General features: G+C 42.1%; 1 protein-coding gene across 5 annotated transcripts in view; it reads right to left on the minus strand.

The window, feature by feature from the left end:
* Positions 1-23,690, minus strand: part of ipo11 (importin 11) — a 699,237-nt gene that overhangs the window by 335,300 nt on the left and 340,247 nt on the right. For all 5 annotated transcript variants that reach the window (XM_041187080.1, XM_041187063.1, XM_041187071.1 and 2 more), the window contains one exon: positions 11,014-11,129. In XM_041187080.1, coding sequence (XP_041043014.1) covers positions 11,014-11,129 — 116 coding nt within the window. The remainder of the gene's footprint in view (positions 1-11,013; positions 11,130-23,690) is intronic.

The following is a 23,690-nucleotide window of genomic DNA, read 5'->3' on the forward strand; positions in this document are numbered from 1 at the left end:
ACTTTATGCTCACCACCCCTCTTGCTCCCTCATTTACTACTTCTCTCTCGCCACCCCTCCCTTGAGTCCCCACTCGAGGGGCAGCAAAGGCTGGAGAGGGGTGGCGAGGGACAATGAGGGGGGAGGGTCAGACAGTCAAGCAGCAAGTTGGGAAGAGAAGCAGCAAATGGGACAGATGTGGCAAGCCAGAGGGAAGCGCTGAGTGGGATGGAGGCAACAAATCATGGAGGAAAGCAACGAGTCATGGAGGGAGGTGATGAGCTGGAGTGTCAGTGAGTAGAAGTGTCAGGGAAGGAAGCAGTGAGTCAGGAAAGGCATCAAGTTGAGAGAGACAATGAGCTGGAAGCAGGAAGTGGTGAGGAGGCAAGTTGAAAGAGTTAGTAGTTACTAACAGTTTAAGTTCTTAATAACTTAACTCTTAACAAGAGTTAGTAAGAGGATTTATGGTTCAGTTAACAGCACTGATCAAGTCATTCTGCTGTAGCTAGTTTTGTAGAATTATTGAAAGAAGATTGATCCCAAACACACTTGACACGTTAAAAATGCAAGGGAATTTCTAGAGAATTTGTGAAAAGTCTCGGATTGCTAGCTCAGATCTCCAAACAATAATGCAAAAGTTCTTGAGATTATCTCATGGGACATTTTAAACCATTCATACTTCGAAATACTACCACACCTCTATCCACTTTTGTATGCACTGAGGGGCAGTTTGAAAATGGTGAACTGATTTATTACTTCACAATTCAGATTTTTAATCTGAAAAGCTGTAGGTGGAATAAATGCCACTCCTTCCCCAAAAACCGCAACAATCTTTCTCCATCCTAGGATTTCATTCTCTCTTCACCACAATGCTGTCTTTCCCCAGTTCCCAGATGTAGTTTCCCCACTTCTATATTTGCTTAATTTACAGGGACATTATGTCTTTCTGATCTTCACCCTCCAGTTCACATGAGCCAACCTTTCTCCAAATTCAGAATCACTTCGCCTCTGCTTGATTGTTTGTTGATGTGAAGAAATGACTTATTTTTCTCATTATCCATAGCAGTTTTAAGAAAACATTCAATGAGCTGAAAAAATAAAAGTTACCTCTTCCATTTTTTTAATGAATTCAACAGGCAAACCTCCTTAACTCTTTTTCTTTTGAGCTTAACTTAAAACAAAATATCCTTGTCTTGAACCATCGCTACCAGTTCAATTTTTCTTCTGTCAAATGACTAAAAGATAAGCTACAATATAAAAACCTAACAAATGCCTTTCTCATGTTTGGTGGTGTAGAGGCTATGCACTGAACCTAAAACCCAGAGGTCCAGGGTTCAAATGCCACCATGGTAAATTTAAAAAGTTGAATTCAGTAAATCTGCTAACTTGTGGACTAGCATGTTATCATGGCAGGGTTGGTACTCATTCTTTGTTTTCCATACCTACAGTAACTTTTTAAAAATACGTATTATATGTAGGATTTTTTGTTTCTACTGGAGGAGCACATCTGTAGATTACTTTGATACTGGTGCACATAACAAAACTCATTCGGCACATGGATGGAAAAAAATAGAGGGAACATTGGTGAGGCCCTAAAATGAGGCTGCGAAGAAGTCACATTGGACTTGAAACATTACCTCTGTTTCTCTCTCCACAGAGAGTATGCTAGACCTGCACTTTCTGCTTTTATTTCAGATCTCCAGCACACATAGTATTTTACTTTTATAAAAAGAGGAAGGACAGGTTGAATCTAGATGGAAAAAATGGTCACTCTGGTTTGCCTGAGATTCAACAGCTCAAGGTTGCAAGGCTGACAGTTTAAAAAACTCACTGCTTCAAAGGAAAGAGATGAATAATTAAAATTTTGAACCAGAAATTTATTAACGTTAGAGAGCCACAGTTAGCTATTATAAGTATCACGCCCAGTTGAATAGTAAAAGATGTTACTATGGGGACAATATGCTCTTACAATTTCACTTTTCCTTCCACATTTGCAACACACACTTGTAACATAGTGAAGAATTGTTTTCTAACTAGAAGGCATGGTGGAATTATGTTGGTACAGGCAGGGAACATTTGCCTCAATCCTTCTCTGAAGGTCATGTCATTCATGCTAATTCCTTTTATTCATTTCCTCCTACTTTTTTCGTAAAAGCTGGAGCTGGAGTCATGTTCTTTGTTGCCAATGTCCTGAATCTATTCCCTCCTGCCCTGCAAACAGCCAAGACCTCCTCATGCTGCTGCCACAAAGTCACCTTGATCCAACTGATCTTCTCTATCTTCAGGAGCCTTGCTTCTCATCCATAGCACCAACCACGGTACCGCCAAACCACTACTCCTGTGCCATCACCCACGCAACATGCCATCTCCAGGGAAAAAATGGAGAAGTGGGAGCAGCAAAGAGAGAGACAAGGTGAGAGGAGAACCTAAGTGAATCAGAAATGAAAAAGAACCAGAGAAAGAGTACACAGGTGAAACAAAAGCAGAGATGATCACCATGAACATCTTAACCGCCTGTCCACCAGCTCGGTTTATATCAAGTTCCCTGCTGCACTGCTCAAGCGACTCCCCTGATCACCACCTCCGCCTCAAGCTCCGCGTATTTGTGCTCCTCCCCTCCATCTGTGATGCACTGTGATGCATGGCACTTGACTATAGGGTTGAGACCGTCTGTCAAAAGGAGAGTATCTAAAATTTCAGTAAGTTGTATTTTTTTTTTCCAAATATATTTTTCCTGCTTATAAAAGTAACATTGTAATCTTCTAATCCTCCTTAGTCAGAGGACTGGAAAATTGCACATGTTAAACCTTTGTTCAAAAAAAAAAGCACGCAAGGGTAAGCCCCGCAACAATAGGCCAGTTAACATAACATCATTCGTGGAAAGTTTTTATTAGGAGCAAAATTAACAGTCACTTGGACAAATGTGGATTTATCCAGGAAAACCAGCATAGCTTTGTTAAGAGCAACTTGAGTTTAAGTAATTAGTTTGAGTTTTTTAATGAGGTAACATTGGGGGTTGTATATAGACCCCCAAACTGTAGTGGTGATGTTGGGAATTACATTAAACAGGAAATTAGAGACACACGCACAAAAGGAACATCTGTAATTATGGGTGACTTTAATCTGCATATAGATTGGGCAAATCAAATTAGTAACAATACCGTAGAGGAGGAATTCCTGGAGTGTAAACGGGATGGTTTTCTGGACCAATACATTGAGGAACCAACTAGAGAACAGGCCATCCTAAACTGGGTATTGTGTAATGAGAAAGGAATAATTGGCAATCTAGTTGTGCGAGGCTCCTTGGGGACGAGTGACCATAATATGATAGAATTCTTCATCAAGATGGAGAGTGACATAGCTGATTCTGAGACTAGGGTCCTGAATCTTAATAAAGGAAACTACGATGGCTTGAGACACGAGTTGGCTATGATGGATTTGGAAATGTTACTTAAAGGGATGACAATGGCAAATGTTCAAAGAGTGCATGGGTGAATTGCAACGATTGTTTATTCCTGTTTGGCACAAAAGTAAAATAGGAAAGGTGGCCAAACCATGGCTTACAAGGGAAATAGAGATAGTATTGGACCCAAGGAAGAGGCATACAAATTGGCCAGAAGAAACAACAGACCTGAGCAATGGGAGCAGTCTAGAATTCAGCAAAGGAGGACCAAGGGATTGATTAAGGAGGGGAAAGTGGAGTATGAGAGTAAGCTTGCAGGGAACATAAAAACTAACTGTAAAAGGTTCTATAGGTATGTGAAGAGAAAAAGATTGGTGAAGGCAAATGTAGGTCCCTTACAGTCAGAAACAAGGGAATTTGTAATGGGGAACAAAGAAATGGCTGACCAAATAAATACATACTTTGGTTCTGTCTTCGCAAAGGAGGACACAAATAACATACCAGAAATGTTGGAGAACACAGGGTTTAGTGAGAGGGAGGAACTGAAAGAAATCAGTATCAGTAGGGAAATGGTTTTGAAGAAATTGATGGGATTGAAGGCCGATAAATCCCCAGGACCTGATAATCTGTCCCAGAGTACTTAAGGATGTGGCCCTAGAAATAACGGATGCATTGGTGGTCATCTTTCGAGATTCTATAGACTCTGGAACAGTTCCTACAGATTGGAGGGTAGCTAATGTAACCCCACTATTTAAAAAGGGAGGTAGAGAGAAAGCAGGGAATTTTAGACCAGTCATCCTGACATCGGTATTGGGGAAAATTCTAGAGTCCATTACTAAAGATTTAAATAGCTGAGCATATGGAAAACAGTGACAGAATCGGACAGAGTCAGCATGGATTTTTGAAAGGGAAATCATGCTTCACAAATCTACTGGAATTTTTCGAGGATGTAACTAGTAGAGTTGATGAGGGGGTGCCAGTGGATGTGGTTGATTTGGACTTTCCGAAAGCTTCCCACTCAAAAGATTAGCATGTAAAATTAAAGCACATGGGATTGAGGATAGTGTATTGAGATGGATAGAAAACTGGTTGGCAGACAGGAAACAAAGAGTAGGAATAATTAGGTCTTTTTCTGACTGGCAGGCAGTTTAGTGGAGTACCACACTAAATTAATGATTTAGATGAGGGAGCTAAACATAATATCTCCAAATTTGCAGAAGACACAAAGCTGGGTGGGAAGGTGAGCTGTGAGGAGGATGCAGAGATGCTTCAAGGTGATTTGGGCAAGCTGAGTGAGTGGGCAAATTCATGGCAGATGCAATACAATGTGGATAAATGTGAGGTTATCCACTTTGATAGCAAAAACAGGAAGGCAGATTATTAGCTGAAGGGCTATAAATTGAGAAAGAGGAATGTGCAATGAGACCTGGGTGCCCTCATACACCAGTCGCTGAAGGTGAGCATGCAGGTGCAACAGGCGGTAGAGAAGGCAAATGGTATGTTGGCCTTCATAGTGAGAGGATTCGAGTACAGGAGCAGGGATGTCTTGCTTCAATTATACAGGGCCTTGGTGAGGCTACACTTGGAATAGCGTGTGCAGTTTTGGTCTCCTTATCTGAGGAAGGATGTTCTTGCTATAGATGGATTGCAGCAAAGGTTTACCAGACTGATTCCTGGGATGGCAGGACTGACATATGAGGAGAGATTGAGTCAGTTAGGATTATATTCACTGGAGTTCAGAAGAATGAGGGGGATCTCAGAGAAGCCTATAAAATTCTAACAGGAAGATGGGGTAGATGCAGGAAGGATTTTCCCGATGGTGGGGGGCTCCAGAACCAGGGGTCACAGTCTGAGGATACGGGGTAGATCATTTAGGACTGAGATGAGGAGAAATTTCTCCACCGGGATAAGGAGAAATTTCTTCATCCAGAGAGTGGTGAGCCTGTGGAATTTGCTATCACAGAAAGTAGTTGAGGCCAAAATATTGTACGTTTTCAAGAAGGGGTTAGATTTTGCTCTTGGGGCGAAAGGGATCATAGGATATGGGGAGAAAGTGGGAGCAGGCTATTGAGTTGGATGATCAGCCATGATCATAATGAATGGCGGAGCAGGTTTGAAGGGCCAAATGGCCTACACTTGCTCCTATCTTCTATGTTTCTACGTAAAAGGTACTTGATAAAATTCCACATAATAGGTTTCTCAGCAAAGGTAAACCCCATGGAACAAAAGGGACAATGGCAGCATGCATACAAAGTTGTTTGAGTGACAGGAAACAGTAGTGGTGAATGGTTGTTTTCGGACTGGAGGAAGATATATCACGGAGTTCCCCAGGGATCAGCTTTTCTTGATCTATATATTATGACTTAGGCTTTGGTGTACAGGGAATAATTTCAAAATTCGCAGATGACACAAAACTTGGAAGTATTACGAGCTGTGAGGAGGATAGTGGAAAACGTCTGAGGACTTTGGCTGGTGGAATGGCTTTACATAGGGCAGATGAAATTTAATGCGACAAGCATGAAGTGATACATTTTGATAGGAAGAATAATAAAAGGCAATGTAAAATAAAGGGTTTTTACGATATTGTTAGGGACCATTAATGTTTAATGTTACACAGTTGCCTGTCCAGTTCCTACAGCTCCTGGATGCCCTATGGAGGGCAGCACACTAATTTGACATCTAACTTATAACAACCTCCAATGCAAATGATCATAGATATTAATTGGACATGGGCAAGTCTAACAAAATGTCGGGGTCATTCATTCACTGGTCCCTACAAATACGAGCTCTTTGTATAAGCCACAGTAAGGGCTTCTTCACACAGTCATGAAGCTATAGAATGCATTTCTAGGATTCGTGGTTCAGGCAAAAAGCTTGTCATCATTGAAGATTAAGTTCAATAGATGGAAGGAAGAAAAAGGGATAACAGGATGAAAGAGAATGTAAAAAGGAAAGGAAGACTTGCATTTATCGGGTACCTTTCATGACTACCAGACATCTCAAAGTGCTTTACAGCTAATTATGTCATTGTTGTAATGTAGGAAACGTGGCAGCCAACTTGCTCCCAACTTGCTCCCACAAACAGCAATGTGATGATAGCGATTTGTTTTGTTGTTGAATGAGGAATAAATATTGGCCAGGACACTGGGGATACCTCCACTGGTTTTCTTCAAAAAAACGCCACAGGATCTTTTACATCCACTCGAGGACAGACGGGCCTCGGTGTCATGAAACTACTGATGTATACAATATTACTGGAAAATACTTCTCTTTTAAAATAGAGATTTAGTTTGTGGGTGTGTCTTATTTGGATTAAAACCAGCTAGTCTGGGTGCTTCAATGTGTACTAGTTTTGAGATGTAAGAGAGGTAGATTGCATTTGCATTTTTTGAATAAAGCATTCAAGAAGGCGAATGCAATCTGGCACCTAACGAGCAGAGACCAAGCAAAATGTTTATATTGCTAATAAAACTGGTAGTATGAAATGGGTTTTGTTAGAAGAGGTGAATTCAAAGAGGTTGTTGATACAATGAGAATTTACATTCAATGAGTTGTGCTAGGTATAACTTTAGCAGTTTTCATGTGTGCAGAGCAGAGGCAATCCAAGGTCAGAGCAGCTGTTAGCCTACAACTGTCTCCACAGGAACCAAAGGAAAAGAAACCTCGTTTTGAATTCGTAAGGTGACGATGTTTTGCCTGGTGTCTGGTTAAGGCTGCTGTTGCTCTAATGGAGATTAATTTGGGAATTTGTTAAAAGTTATGATAGTAGTAATTTGTAGCCATGTATGTGTGTTTACTGTGTTGTAACTTAATAAAATGTTTCATTTACTTTAATATAAAACCTCTCGAGAACTGGTGGCCTGATTCCTGAATTTAGAGCTGCATCTCAAGCATACCACTTAAAATATATAGGTTATGACAGTTGTTTAAAGTTTCCCACAGTGCTTTCACTCCTGCCTCAGTCCCTCTTCCCCTCGCTCCTGCACTTACCTCCCAACTTTTCTCTGGCTTATGCCTCCCGCCCTTTGTTCTTACCTTAGAACCCACAGACGAGGCAAATGACATTAAAGTGAAATTGGCAATGTTAAATAACAATGTTAAAGTGAAACAACGATAAGTTGGTCATGTTACTGTACACAGAAAGGTTAATCTGCTCTGTTTCATTTCAATGATGTGTGCTTTGGCTGTTTTTTTTTAATTGCAGTTCACTGCTGTTACAACTAGTTTACTTTGAACATTCTCACTTTTTTTCCCTAGATTGAAGTCAATGGCAATCACCTGGAAAACTCCTTATTGGAGTGAGTCATACCTAGCACAAAGAAAGATGATTGTGGTTGTTAAAGGCCAATCGTCTCTGCCCCGGTCATCGTTGCAGGAGTTTCTCAGGGTAATGTCCTAGGTCCAACCATCTTCAGTTGCTTCATCAATGACCTTCCTTCCATCATAAGATCAGAAGTGCTGATTGTTCGCACATGATTGCAGTGTTCAATAATATTTGTGGCTCCTCAGAGACTGAAACAATCAGTGTCCATATGCATCAAGACCTGGACCACATTCAGGTTTGGGCTGATAAGTGGCAGGTAACACATGCCACACAAGTGCCAGGCAATGACTAGCTCCAACAAGAGAGAATCTTGCCATCTCCTCTAGGCATTCAATGGCATTACCCACTACTGAATCCCTCACTATCAACATACTTGGGGTTACCATTGAAACTGAACTGGAGCAGCCATATAAATACTGGGGCTACAAGAGCAGGTCAGAGGCTGGGAATTCCACAAGTAACTCACCTTCCAAATCCCCAAAGCCTATCCATCATCTAACAAGGTACAAGTCAGGAGTGTGATGAAATACTCTCCACTAGCCTAGATGAGTGCAGCTCCAACAACATTCAAGAAGCTTGACACCATCCAGGACAAAGCAGCCTACTTGATCCTCTCTCATGCACTACCTTAAACATTCACACACTCCAGCACTGACGCATAGTGGCAGCAGTGTGTACCATCTACCAGATGCGTTGCAGCAGCTCACCAAGGTTCCCATGACAGCATCTTCCAACACCCACAACCTCCACTACCAGAAGGGCAGCAAATGCTTGGGAACACCACCACGTGCAAGTTCCCTTCTAACCATACACCATCCTGACCTGGAACTATATGGCCATTCCTTCACTGTCACAGGATCAAAATCCTGGAACTCCCTTCCTAAGAGCACTGTGGGTGCACCAAAACCAGGTGAACTGCAACAGTTCCAGAAGGCGGCTCACCACCAGCTTCTCAAGAGGCCAGAATCGGAGGAGCACACAATTTTCAGAACGTAGTAGGGATGGAGGTTACAAAGGTGCCGAGGGGGGGTGGGGGGCAACAGAGGGATTTTAAAACAAGGATGGTAATTTTAAAATTGGGTCATTACCCGACCTGGAACCTATAGGTCATTGAGCACAGGGGCAATGAGGTGAATGGAAATTGATGTGAGTTGGAACACGGACACAGCAGAGTTTTGGATGAGCTCATTTACAGATGGTGCAAAGTAAATGTATTCAGAGTTGAGATAAACGTTTAGAGGCTATGAATTTTCCTGTACTCTTAAAACATTTAAAATTCAATAATCAGGGGAGAAAATGTCAGGCAGTACAAATGGGATCTCAGGGTAGGGATGAGACTGAGACTCCAGATACCAGTTTCGGACTAGTCTATCACATAGTTAGAAGGGCGCTGGTTAACTTCTTCAATAGACATGGCAACTTGGTGCCTAAGCAGGGGCTACCTCAGTATTGTGGAGCACTATGGACTATTGCCCAAACATCCAGGCTCATGGATAAGACTTGAGGGAAAAACCCAGTCACTGGAAATGAATATTCATCCCAATTAGTAACAAATAATCGCAAATCCAATTTATTAATAAGGAGGGGAGTCCAAGATAGACAACCAGGTCTGTAAGCTGGTAGGCAATCAAATTTCAGTTGGTTATAGCTCAGAAAAATTCAACCATATATCTGGGAATCCTCAAGTCCCATTAATTTACATAACTTCGTGTTTGGGAAAGAGGTTCCCTATCAATTGATTAACTTGGAGAATCATGAGAATATTAGTGGTTTCCACATGTCACAGACACCCTACCTGACCAATGCATAAAATGCATGCAACCTCATTACTGTAGTCGAACAATTTCTTTTGGTCCTCCTCTCCCCAATCACCCTTCCCCCTTGCAGATCCTTTGAAGTTCATTGGCTGCTCTGCCTTCATTACATTACTCTCAACAGCTAGGATGACAAACCCAAGGAATTGAACCTGGATTCTTTTATTTTGTTGCATTATGCATCTGTATATTGTTGCTCAAACAACATGTGCCACTATGCTGCAGAAGAAATTGGGAAGTATATGTAAAAAAAAAGTGCATGAATTAATTTCAGCAATTCTTTACCCAACTTTATGACCAAAGGAAATTAAAATGTGTACATATATATGCTAACATGACAACAGGTACATAATCAGTCAATATGAAGAGTTGAACAATTCAGATTATTTTGTGCCACCTATTACATTTCCAGCCAATAACAAGGAGCTAGGGGCCAATATAGTACTTTCCTTGCAGTTTGCTCAGACTGCAAAAGTTTGCAACTATACCTCGGAATAAAATTAAGTAACATTACCTTGTGTTAAAAGAGAAATAAATGCCTGGATGCTATTATACGGACAACCACTGTTAACTACAGTGAAACTCAGAATCCCTTTAGCATCCATTTATGAAACTATAATGTTTTCTCTAGACTATGTGGTCACATATATCCTACAAATCAAGAATTCCATTCAATGTCAGGCACCAAAACTTCTAATTTTACATTTCTTTTCAATTGGCATCCAGTTTTTAATGAATTAGAAGCTGGAGAGTGAAACTTTGCAAAATTGGCACTATTAGGTCAGTGTATTATTCCAAAGATGAACCATTCTTATCTTCCAAACATAGCCCATTCACAAAAGAAAGTTCTACTTTTGAAATATCTAGTAATTGTTCACGACTTTTCAATCATTGGCGAAAGTTGTAGCGAGAAATACAGAAAGGCAAATATTTTTGTGGAAATCATGGAAATAAACAACCTGGCAGTCATCAGTATATTTTCTGGATTCAGACTGTACTCTGTTGATCTGAACTATGAATTTCACTCCTTAAATGATTTCTCTATATTGAAATAAAAATTTAATGAGTACAAAGCTGTGAATACCAAAGCAACTCAATACAATTTTTTGTTAATTTTATATTCTTTTCTTCCTTTTACTTTTCTTATCCCTGCTAAAATTAATTCTGCCATTTTTAAAACTGAGTCATCAATAAAGAGCGCTTATCCATATATCACTAAGGTATCAGCCACTTACATTTTACAAATGATGTTGAAATCAGCATGACTACACAAATATGGCTAGATGACAAGGAACCCAGTAATGGCTCAATTTTAAAAAGATACTAATTCATTATGCAGGTCAAGGTCAAGAATTACATGAGCAATATTTGTCTCCAAAATAAGACTGACTGGCACACTGTATATATGATGCTGCATCAATATTTAATTTTTAGTGTCATATTCATTTCACAAAGGAACTTAACATCAAAGTTTCTCAGTGAGGTCTACTCACCACAACTCTAAACCGTCCTCCAGCAGGTAAACATGGGGAGGCTGGGAGACATCCGTACTCAGCTGAATGACTGGCAGCAAGAATGGGTAGAGATTTTTGCTATCTGCTCCCAAACCCTAGAGATAAGAAAACAGTATGAAAAGTGAACAAAGAATTCCACTTCATAGCTAGAGAAAGTGTGTAATATACATATTATGAGGTGTGGATATTTTTAAAAATATTTTTGAGGAACATTGTGCTTTCCAGGGAAAAATCTGTGTCTTAGTGTATGAGTTAATTAAGCTGGAAAAATGTTGCTGGACCTCTTACTGCTGAGATTGGTACATCATCTTCTCGTTCTTAGAACATAAAAAAAGGATATGGCCCGTAAGCCAAGTTTCCCTCTGAAATTTGGTTTGCACAGCAATTAGCACTGCCTGTGGTCATAACAATATGTGTGACCACACACACACACACACACACACACAATTAGTATTTCCAAATATAATGTGCATGTCCTCCCAAAAAACTGCTAAAAAGTGATGGGTGTAGGTTACACGCAGATATCCTCCTCCTTCAGGTACCATATCCTAACAGAGCATTGGATTGGTCTATTATTATGCTTGACAGTGTATTCCAGTGGTTTGCCTTCTGCAGTACGCCTGACCAGGAAACTCTCCTGCTCTTAGCACCTGCCATCAGGTGTGCTGGAAGGATTCACAGGCTGATACTCTACCTGTATGTTAAGAAGGCACCTTCATCAGCCATCAAATCCTGAAATGGGTCTTGAACCCGGAGCTTCTGCCCCAGAGGTAGGGATGCTACCGCTGTGCCACAAGACCTCCATACACAGCTATAGCTGGTGAAAATGCCATGAAAGTAAAAGTAGAAGACGAAAATAAATGTCAGACCAAGGTAAGGAAAAGGGGTAACATATACAATCAGGAACAAACACTTATTTTTAACTTCAATATTGTAAAAGGAACTATTGAAGATAAATTAAACTACCTGTGCAGAAATATACACTGCATCCAAACATAACTGTGCACAATAATCTAAAATGAGAAATCAGCTGGAATAGGAATAACTAAAACATAGCCAAACAAAGAACAGGACTGGCAACTAAATATTGTTACAACATAATCAAACGATAACTATGTAAGAATTAACTGTAGTAATTAAAGACAATGACAGTAGCAAAAATAACAAAGATGGAAACAAAATCCATATAGATTGAAATTAAAAACAGGACCGAACACGTGAATACGGGTACAATACAGACCACCTCATCATGGAAATGATGGGAAGAAGAATTATATAAGTAAATATGTGAAATGAGTATATGAAATAATACCCATGGGAGATTTTAATTACATCTAAATAAACTGGCATGAGCTCATAAATTGGGTAGAAGGAATCAAGTTTTTGTAATGTCTGCAAGACTGCTTTCCTACTCATTGTGTAAAACGGGCAACAAGAGAGGAAGCGTGGCTGGATCTAGCATACGAACATACAAATTAAGAGGAGTAGGCTACTCAGCCCCTCAAGCCTGCTCCGCCATTCCATATCATAACTGATCTGATTGTAACCTCAACTCCACATTCCCACCCGATATCCTTTCACCCCCTTGTTCATCAAGAATTTATCTACCTCTGCCTTAGAAAAATTCAAAGACTCTGCTTCCACCGCTTTTTGAGGAAAAGAGTTCCAAAGACTCTCAGAAAAAAAATTTCTCATCTGTCTAAAATGGGCAGCCCCTTATTTTTAAACAGTGGCCCCTAGTTCTTGATTCCCCAACAAGAGGAAACATCCTTCCCCCATACACACTATCAAGACCCCTCAGGATCTCATATGTTTCAATCAAATCAACTCTTACTCGTCTAAACTCCAGCGGATACAAGCCAAACATGTCCAACCTTTCCTCATAAGATAACCCTCCCATTCCAGGTATTATTCTAGTAAACCTTCTCTGAACTGGTTCCAATGCATTAACATCCTCCCTTAAATAGGGAGACCAATACTCTGCACGATACTCCAAATGTAGCCTCACCAATGCCCTGTATAACTGAAGCATAACCTCTCTACTTATGTATTCAATTTCCTCGCACTAAACAGTAACATTCTATTTATTTTCCTAATTACTTGCTGTGCCTGCATGGTAACCTTTTGCATTTATACACCAGGACACCCAGATCCCTCTGCACCTCAGAGCTCTGCAATCTCTTCCAGCCAAAATTGATTATTTCACATTTTCCCACATTATACTCCATTTGCCAGATTTTTTCCCACTCACTTAACATATCTATGTCATTTTGTAGCTTCCTTATGTCCTCTTCATAACTTACTTTCTTACCTATCTTTGTATCAACAACAAATTTAGCAACTACACCTTCAGTTCCTTCATCCAAATAATTTATATGAATTGTAAAAAGTTGAGGCCCTAGCACTGATCCCTGTGACACACCACTTGTCACATCCTGCCAACCAGAAAATGACCCATTTATGCCTGCGCTCTGCTTCCTTTTAGTTAGCCAATCTTCTATCCATGCTAATATGTTACCCCCTACACCGTGAGCTTTTATTTTCTGCAATAACCTTTGTTGCAGCACATTATGAAGTACCTTCTGGAAATCTAAATACATCCACTGGTTCCCCTTTATCCACAGTACTTTGCTTCTTTAAAGAACTCCAATAAATTGGTTAAACTTGATTTCCCTTTCATAAAACCATGTTGACTCTGCCTGATTACCTTGAATTTATCTAACTGCCCTGCTGTAACGTCTAACAATGGGGAATGAACCAGAACAAACTGGGAAAAAAGTGCTATAAAATGTTGTGGAAATTAGTGGTAGGTTAGAAGATTGGAAAAGTTTTGACTAAATATAAATAAAAAGAGGGAGAAATTAGAATATGGGAGTAAACTTGCAAGAAATCAGTACTTCTCTCATTAAAAGCATTTTAATAATAGTAGAAAATCAAGGGGCATAAAGGAGGAGGGAACCTAAAATAATCTCACTCACTGGAGAAAAAGTACTAGGAAGAACAAATAGGCCCTTGAACCTAATGGCTTGCATCCTAGGTTCTTCAAAGAAGTGGCTACAGAGTTAATGGATCCATTTGATGTAATCTACCAAAACTCTCTACGTTTGGGGACGATCCCAGCAGATTGGAAATCTTCAAAAGGAATGCCCCTTGTTATGAGAACCAAAGTTACCTCATCAAGCGAGGAGGTGGGGAACTCCAAGTCTTGACAGGCCTTGAAATTTTCGTGCATATGTGTGCCACAAGCAGGCAGTGTATACACGATCTACAGCCATGCGCATGGGTAAAAGGAAAAAAACATGAAACAACACAAACAAGTCAGAGAATAGTCCAGGTGGGGGACAGGGCGGTCCCAGTTACCTTAAGAATAGAGGAGCAGACAAAGAGGCTCCAAGAAGAAAAAGAGCTGTGGTTGTCATACTTTAAGTGGTGAGGGCCCAGGAGGAGGCCTGGCGATCCACGAGGGCCCAGGAGGAGGCCTGGCGATCCACGAGGGCCCAGGAGGAGGCCTGGCGATCCACGAGGGCCCAGGAGGAGGCCTGGCGATCCAAAAGGGCCCAAGAGGAGCTCAGAAGGAGGCCTGGCGACCAAAGGCATGGCAGATGGTGGAATTTGAATTCAATAAAATTCTGGAATTGAAAGTCTAATGATGACCATGAAACTACTGTCGACTGTTGTAAAAACCTATCTAGTTCACCAATGTCCTTTAGGGAAGGAAATCTGCTGTCCTTGCCGACATGTGACTCCAGACCTAAAGCAATGACCTGAGCAAGGGCAATTAGGGATGGGCAATAAATGCTGGCACCCCTATCCAATGAATTAAAAAAGAGGCCTGGCAATCAGAGGGCTCAGGAGGAGGCCTGGCCATCAAAGAGGGCTCAGGAGGAGGCCTGGCCATCAAAGAGGGCTCAGGAGGAGGCCTGGCCATCAAAGAGGGCTCAGGAGGAGGCCTGGCCATCGAGGGCTTAGGAGGAGGCCTGGCCATCAACGAGGGCTCAGGAGGAGGCCTGGCCATCAACGAGGGCTCAGGAGGAGGCCTGGCCATCAATGAGGGCTCAGGAGGAGGCCTGGCCATCAACGAGGACTCAGGAGGAGGCCTGGCCATCAAAGAGGGCTCAGGAGGAGGCCCGGGCATCAAAGAGGGCTCTGGAGAAGGCTGCCCTTCTAGATGGTAGTGGTCATGGGTTTGGAATGTGCTATCGAAAGAGCCTTTGTGTGTTTCTGCAGTGCAGCTTGTAGATGGTACACACTGCTGCCACTGTTTATCGGTAGCGGAAGGAATGAATATGTATAGAAGTGGGGCCAACCAAGCAGGCTGCTTTGTCCTGGACGTTGACAAGCTTCTTGAGTGCTGTTGGAGCTGCACTCATCCAGGTAAGTGGAGAGTATTCCATCACACTACTGACTTGTGCTTTGTTGATGGTGGACAGGCTTTGGGGATCAGGAGCCTAGCCTCTGATCCAGGACAAAGCAGCCCGCTTGATTGGCACCCCATCCACAAACATTCACTCCCTCCACCACTGACGCACAGTGGCAGCAGTGAGTGTCATCTACAAGATGCACTACAGGAACTCACCAAGCCTCCTCAGACAGCACCTTCCAAACACATGACCGCTAATCACCAAGAAGAACAAGGGCAGCAGACAGACGGCAACACCACCACCTGGCAGTTCCCCTCCAAGTCACTCACCATCCTGACTTGGAAATATATCGCTGTTCCTTCACCGTCACTGGGTCAAAATCCTGGAACTCCCTTCCTAACAGCACTATGGGTGTACCTACACCACACGGACTGCAGCAGTTCAAAATGGCAGCTCATCACCACCTTCTCAAGGGCAATTAGAGATGGGCAATACAAGCTAGCCTAGCCAGCCACGCCCACATCCCGTAAATGAATAGAAAAACAAATTAGCCTCAAGCTGTCATTGGAAAAGTGCTGACTCCATTATTAGGATAATAGCAGCAGAACATTTAGAAATTCGTAATAAAACCCTGTTGACTGTTTGATTTTATGAAAGGAAAATCTTGTTTGACAAATTTGAGTTCTTTGAGGATGTAACAAGCAGGGTGGATAAAGTGGAACCAGCGGATATAATGCATTGGGGTTCCAAACAGCATTCGATAAGGTACTACATAAAAGTTGAGTTCATGTGATTAGGGATAATATGTTAACATGGATAGAGAGTTGAACAGAAAACAGAAATGATAGCATAAATAAAAACAAAGTGCTGGAAAAACTCAGTAGGTCTGGTAGCCTCTATGGAGAGGGAAACAGAAATAAAGCTTCGAGTCCATTGTCTTCTGAAGAGGAGTCATATTGGACTCAAAACGTTAACTCTGCTTCTCTCTCCACAGATGCTACCAGACCTGCTGAGTTTTTCCAGCACTTTGTTTTTATTTCAGATCTTCAGCATCCATAGTATTTTGCTTTTATAACAGAAAATAGAGTCAGGATAAATGGGTCATTTTCAGGTTAATAAACTGTTACCAGTGGGGTGCCACAGTGATCACTACTGGAGCCTCAACTATTTATAGTTGATATTAATGACTTGGATGAAGGGACCAACCTAATTGTTGCAAATTTGCTGATAATACAAAGTTTTGAGGCGGCAAGCGAAGAGTCTACAAAGGGATTATACACAGGCTGTGAGTGGGTAAAAATTTGTTAGATGGAGTATACTATGGGAAAACATAAAGCTATCTACTTTTTCAGGAAGACTGAAAAAGCAGAATATTATTTAAATCAAGACTACAGCATGCTGTGATACTGAGGGATCTGGGTGTCCTATTACATGAATCACAAGAATTTAGCATGCAGATACAGCAAATATTAGAAAGGCAAATGGAATGTTGGCCTTTATTGTAAGGGGAATGAAGTATAAAATAAGGGAATTATTGCTACAAGTGTACAGGATATTGGTGAAATCACACCTAGAGTTATGCGTACAGTTTTGGTCTCCTTATTTATTTGCATTGGAGGCAATTCAGAAAAGGCTCAATAGGTTGGTTCCTGGGCTGAAGGTCTTGCCATGGAAGGAACGGTTGACAGGGTTATGCCTATACTCGTTGGAAGAATAAGAGGTTTTCTTATTGAAACTTATAAAGATTCTGAGGGGGCTTGACAGGGTGGATGCTGGGAGGATGCTACAACACATGGGCAAATCTAGAATTAGGAGGGCACAGTTTCAGAATAAGGAGTCTCCCATTTAAGGCTGAGATGACGAGGAATTTCTTCTCTGAGAAGGACATTAATCTTTGGAATTCTTTATCCCAGAGAGCAGTGGAAGCTGAGTCATTGAATATATTCAAGGAGAAAGGAATTAGACAGATTTAAAACGTACAAGGGAGTCAGGGGTTTTGTGGGGGGCGGGAGGGGTCAGGTAGAAAACTGGAACTAAGGCCGCAATCAGGTCAGCCATGATCTTATTAAATGGTAGAGCAGGCTTGAAATGCCAAACAGCATTCTCCAGCTGCTATTTCTTTTCCTTTTATGAAGAATCTTTTTACACAAGTGGTAGTGACCTGGAACTCAATGCCTACAAGGTGGAGGAGGCAGATACATTTAATTATTTGAAAAGGAAGTTGGATAGACACTTGAGGGTAATCAACTTACAGGCTAAGGGGATAAAGCGGGAGAATGGGAATGATTGGCTTGTTCTACAGACAGTCAGTATGCGCTTGATAGGCCAAATGGCCTCCTTCTGTGCCATAATAACTATATGATAACTGGCCTAATATCTCACTAACTGGCTTGTGCCATATTTTGTTCAATAATACTCCTGTGAAGAACCTTGGGATGTCTTGTTACATTGGGCAGAATCGTCCCAGATTTGCACTAAGTGCAGTGGCAGGCAGGAAAAAATATATTTTACTTGCCGGCTGCAAAAGCAGCTTTTCATGCCGTATCATCCCAAATCTGCCGCATTAATCATGTATACCCAGGATACACGCCATTTCAATGGCAGGCGGGCTCAGATCCACCCACCACCTCATCGCTTCACCACGCCAAAGACCATATTTAAAGTACACCTGCGCTTAGTGCTTCCAGGCCAGGACTGCTGCAAAGAAAACAGGACCCCGAAAGGCAAGAAGACTGCAGCTGTTCAGAGCCTTTTGGACGCCATGGAGGCCCGTTGTGATGTTCTCCACTCCCACTCTGGCCACAAGAGGGGCAGCAACATTACCACTCCACTTTGGTAGGCAATGGCAGTGGTAGTCAGTGCCAATGCTGCACAGAAGAGATTGGTCATCAATGCATATAGAGGATGAATGACCTCATCCATGCAGCCAGGGAATGGCAACCATCTCATCACTCTAAGCTCTCACACTCATGCCAATCACACATTCACTGGCATCTCACTCTTTGCCAGCTCAAGGGACGTCACCACCCATTCTCACACACATACCCTCACATGTCCAAAACAAAAACAGAATTACCTGGAAAAACTCAGCAGGTCTGGCAGCATCGGCGGAGAAGAAAAGAGTTGACGTTTCGAGTCCTCATGACCCTTCGACAGAACTTGCGTTCGAGTCCAAGAAAGAGTTGAAATATAAGCTGGTTTAAGGTGTGTGTGTGGGGGGCGGAGAGATAGAGAGACAAAGAGGTGGAGGGGGGGGGGTGTGGTTGTAGGGACAAACAAGCAGTGATAGAAGCAGATCATCAAAAGATGTCAACGACAATAGTACAATAGAACACATAGGTGTTAAAATTAAAGTTGGTGATATTATCTAAACGAATGTGCTAATTAAGAATGGATGGTAGGGCACTCAAGGTATAGCTCTAGTGGGGTTTTTTTTTATATAATGGAAATAGGTGGGAAAAGGAAAATCTTTATAATTTATTGGGAAAAAAAAAGGGAAGGGGGAAACAGAAAGGGGGTGGGGATGGGGGAGGGAGCTTACGACCTAAAGTTGTTGAATTCAATATTCAGTCCGGAAGGCTGTAAAGTCCCTAGTCGGAAGATGAGGTGTTGTTCCTCCAGTTTACGTTGGGCCTCACATGTCCATCTAGCCTCATCTCCTCTGGGGACTGCCTCCTCAGCCCTTACCATCTTGAGGCAACTTGCACAGATCAACATGCGTCCCCACACAAACTGAGATAGCCCCCTTTCCCAGTACATCTCTTGTCATGCAGCCTCTTCCCTTGTCCAAGGCCACTTCTCCCCCTTCCCCAAGCAAGCCCCAGCCCTGCAGCCATTGAAAAACCACCCACATATGGCTGATCTGGTAGGGAGAGACCTGAATTTTCTGAGCTAAGTGCAACCCATCAAGTGCAAACCTTATATATGCAATTACAAAACACGTTGGTGGGAAGGGGCAGACAATCCCGCCCAGGGTGGGGTTGGGGGGCCTAATAATGATATGCAGATGCATTACAATGAGGTCCCCAACGTCCGATGGCAGGAAATGCTCATTGGTGAGCTGAGCAGACAATCGCAAACTGGTTTCATGCCATCATGAAACCGATTGCACCATATTGTCCGCTCACGCCACTGAACATGCCTGACGCCAGCGGGCACAGAAAATCCCAGTCGTTATAGGTGCTATATAAATACAACTTGTTTTTGTTGTTAGAACATGCAGAGTCAGAGGGAAAGTAGCAGAAAGGATTGGCTACGAAACAGAAAAGAGAGAGTAGAGTGTTAAAGGGAGCTACTCAGACTGGCAAAAGCTGAGCAAGTGTTCTGCCAGGATCAGTGTTGGGGCCACCGATGTTCACTGTTTAGGTACATGATTTGGACTCGGGAATCTGAAGTACAATTTCAAAATTTGAGAACACCAAATTGGAGGTTACAATCATACAGGACTGTGACAGAGTACAGGTGTTAATAAACTTGCAGAATGTGTTTAATTGGTAAATGAACTTCACCCATATGTAAATGTGAGGTGGTACATTTTGGTAGAAATGGGGATGCAGTGGTAGAGGAATCAGGTACAGATAGACAAATCACTAAAAGCAGCAACAGGTTAATAAGACCTTAACAAAGCAAACTTAGCATTGTGGGTAATTTCTAAGAGAATAGAATAGATGCAAAGAAGTTCTGTTAAACCTGTATAAAACTTCAGTTTGACAATATTTAGTCTGGTCTCTATGTTATAAACTGAATGTGGAGGCAATTAGATGCAAAAAAGACTGACTGTAGTGATATTAGAAGTTATTGCAGATCAAGAAAGTTTGAATAGGCTGAGGCTCTTTTTTCTAGAAGAGAGAAGACTGACAGGTGACCCAATTGAGGTCTTTAAGATTATGAAAGAGTTTGGTAAAGGAGGATGTTTCCACTTTGTAGGAGACCAGAACTTGAGTCTATAAATTTAAGATAGTCACTAATAAATCCAAAAGCAATTTCAGGAGAAATCTCCTTATCCAGAGAGTGGGTAGAATGTGAAACTTACTACTACAAGCAGCAGTTGAGTTGACTAGCACAGATGCATTTAAGGGAAGGATAGATGAAGACATAAGGGAGAAATGAATAAAAGGATATGTTTATGGGGTTAGATGAAGATGGGTGGAAGGAGGTTCATGTGGTCCATTGACCTGTTGGGTCAACTGGCCTGTTTCTCTGCTGTAAATACTGTGCAATACTAAGCAAAAATTGAATAAGCCTACATTTATGTCGTAGCTCATCATGTCAGCAGGACATGCCAAAATGTTTCACATCTGAGGGGAGTACGAGAGGATGACTCTGGGACAGGCAGTCAGCAGCACCTAGAGGAGAGTGCGAGAGGAGGACACTGGGACAGGCAGTCAGTAGTACCTAGAGGAGAGTGCGAGAGGAGGACTCTGGGACAGGCAGCCAGCAGAAGCTAAAGGACCACCCTGGGACAGGCAGTCAGCAGCAGCTAGAGGAGATAGCGAGAGGAGTGTCCTCTACAGTCACCGTCACCAAGTGAAAAAAAAAGTGACATCACAGGAAAACCGTAAGTTCATTGGTTGGTAAGTAACTGCTAGTTTGAACTACCTAGTCTAAGTTCATTTCAGATAAAGGGTGACTACTGGGACCCAGGATCGGGCGCCTAACACTTTAGCTTCAACTCAGCAGAAAGAGCGGGTTCCAATTGATTTTAAAAAGTGTATTTTGAATCTCTATTCTAACTTGCTTTCAGATTAAAGGTAAATGGGAGAAATATTTTACAGGTTGATGAACTAAAGACCAGTAGGAACTTTAAAAACAAATTTAAAAACTAATTAAATAAAATAGAGATGCAGGGCCAGATGATGTGTTGTAGCTGCATGATGTGGGAACTGGTGGAACCCATTGTGGTTCCTAGTGACCACATCTGTAGGAAATGCTAGTTGCTCGAAGAACTCCAGCTCAGAGTTGATGAGCTAGAGTCTGAGCTTCAGACACTGCGACACATCAGGGAGGGGGAGAGTTACCTGGATGCTGCGTTTCAGGAGACAATCACACCCCTTACATTAACTACCTTAAATTCAGCCAGTGGTCAGCGACAGGAGGGTGTGACTATGAGTGAGGCAGGTAGAGGGATCCAAGAAGTAGCACTGCAGGAGCCTCAGCCCTTGCCCTTATCCAATAGGTTTGAGATTCTTGCTCCCTGTGTGGACGAGAGCGGGGACTGTAGGGAGGATGCGCAAACTGACCATAGCACCGTGATACAGGGAGCTTCTCAAGTGGAGGGATAAAAGAGAAATGTAGTTGTAATTGGGGATAGTATAGTTAGAGGAATAGATACTGTTCTCTGTAGCCAGGATCGAGAGTCCCGAAGGCTGTGTTGCCTACCTGGTGCCAGGGTTAAGGATATCTCATCTGGACTGCAGAGGAACTTATAGTTGGCGGGGAAAGATCCAGTTGTCGTGGTCCACATAGATACCAAGGATATAGGGAGAAGAAGGAAAGAGGTTCTGCTGAGGCAATACGAGCAGCTAGGGGCTAAATTAAAAAGCAAAACCAAAAAGGTAATAATCTCCAGATTACTACCTGAGCCATGAGCTAATTGGCACAGGGTCAATAAGAGTTAAATGCGTGGCTCAAAGATTGGTGTGGGAGAAGTGGGTTCAAATTCATGGGACATTGGCATCAGTATGAGGGAAAGAGGGAGCTATTCCATTCGGGCAGGCTCCACTTGAATTATGCTGGGACCAGTGTCCTGGCGAATCGCAGAACTAGAGTCGTAGATAGGGCTTTAAACTGAATAGTTGGGGGTGGGGAGGGTTCAATTGCATGGAAATATAAAAAATCAAAGTTTAAGGAGAGGGCAAGAGTGCAGGTTAGTGACGAGGCTGACTGCTATCAAAAGGTGAAAGGAAGGGACAGAGTGTGTGAACGCCATCTTGCACCAAAGAATCATATAAGAGTAGGGAAAATTGACAGTAGGGCAAACTTAAAGGCTGTGTATCTGAATGCACGTAGCATTCAGAATAAAACTAATGAGTTAACAGCACAAATAGAGATAAATAGGTACGATTTGGTGGCGATTACTGAGACGTGGTTACAGGGAGGACAGCTTTGGGAATATCCAAGGGTATTCAGTGTTTTGGAAGGATAGGCAGGAAAGAAAAGGAGGCGGTGCAGCTTTGTTAGTAAAGGAAGAGATCAGTGCTATAGTGAGGAATGATATAGGCACTGGAGAGCAAAACGTCGAGTTAGTCTGGGTAGAAATAAGATATAACAAGGGAAAGAAGTCCCTGGTGGGAGTAATCTATAGGTCCCCAAACAGTAGTTTAGCAGTAGGGCACAGTATAAACCAGGAAATACTGGGAGCATGTAAGAAAGGCACAGCAATAATGATGGGCGGTTTTAATATGCATATAGACTAGACAAGGGTAGCCTTGAGGGAGAGTTCATAAGGTGTATTAGAGATTGTTTCTTGGAGCCAATATGTTGTGGAACTAACCAGGGAGCAGGGTATTCTGGACTTGGGTTTGTGTAATGAGATGGGATTAATTAATGATCTCATAGTAAAGGATCCTCTAGGGAAAAGTGATCATAGCATGATAGAATTTCAAGTCCAGTTTGAGACCAAGAAAATTGAGTCCCACACTAGTGCTCTGGAGTTAAACAAAGGTAACTACATAGATATGAGGGCAGATTTAACCCTAATGGACTGGGCAGGAAGACTACAAGGCAGGACAGTTGATGAACAGTGGCAGATATTTAAGAAGATATTCAATTCCTTCCAAGTAAAATATATTCCAATGAGAAAGAAAGATGGTAAGAGGGGGAAAAAGCATCCATGGCTAAGCAAGGAAGTTAAAGATAGCATGAAGGCAAAAACTAAGGCATACCAAATTGCGAAGGTCAATAGCAGGCTGGAAGATTGGGAAACTTTTAAAGATCAACAAAGGGTTACTAAAAAAATAAAAACAGCAAAGGTAAACTATGAAAGAAAACTAGCGCACAATGTAAAAACTGATAGCAAAAGCTTCTACAAGTATATAAAAGGAAAGAGAGTAGCTAAAGTGAATGTTGGTCCCTTGGAGGACGAGACTGGGGAGTTAATTGTGGGGAACGCAGAAATGGCAGAGACGCTTAATCAATATTTTGCCTCAGTTTCCACAGTGGAGGACACTAGTACTACCCCAATAGTATCAGGTAGTGCAGAGGATATAGAGGGGAAGGAAATTAGAACAATCACCATCACTAAAGAAAAAGTACTGAGCAAACTATTGGGATTAAAGGATAACAAGTCCCCAGGAC

The sequence above is a fragment of the Carcharodon carcharias genome, chromosome 1 (assembly GCF_017639515.1).
Source record: "Carcharodon carcharias isolate sCarCar2 chromosome 1, sCarCar2.pri, whole genome shotgun sequence".
Classification (NCBI taxonomy): Eukaryota; Metazoa; Chordata; class Chondrichthyes; order Lamniformes; family Lamnidae; genus Carcharodon; species Carcharodon carcharias.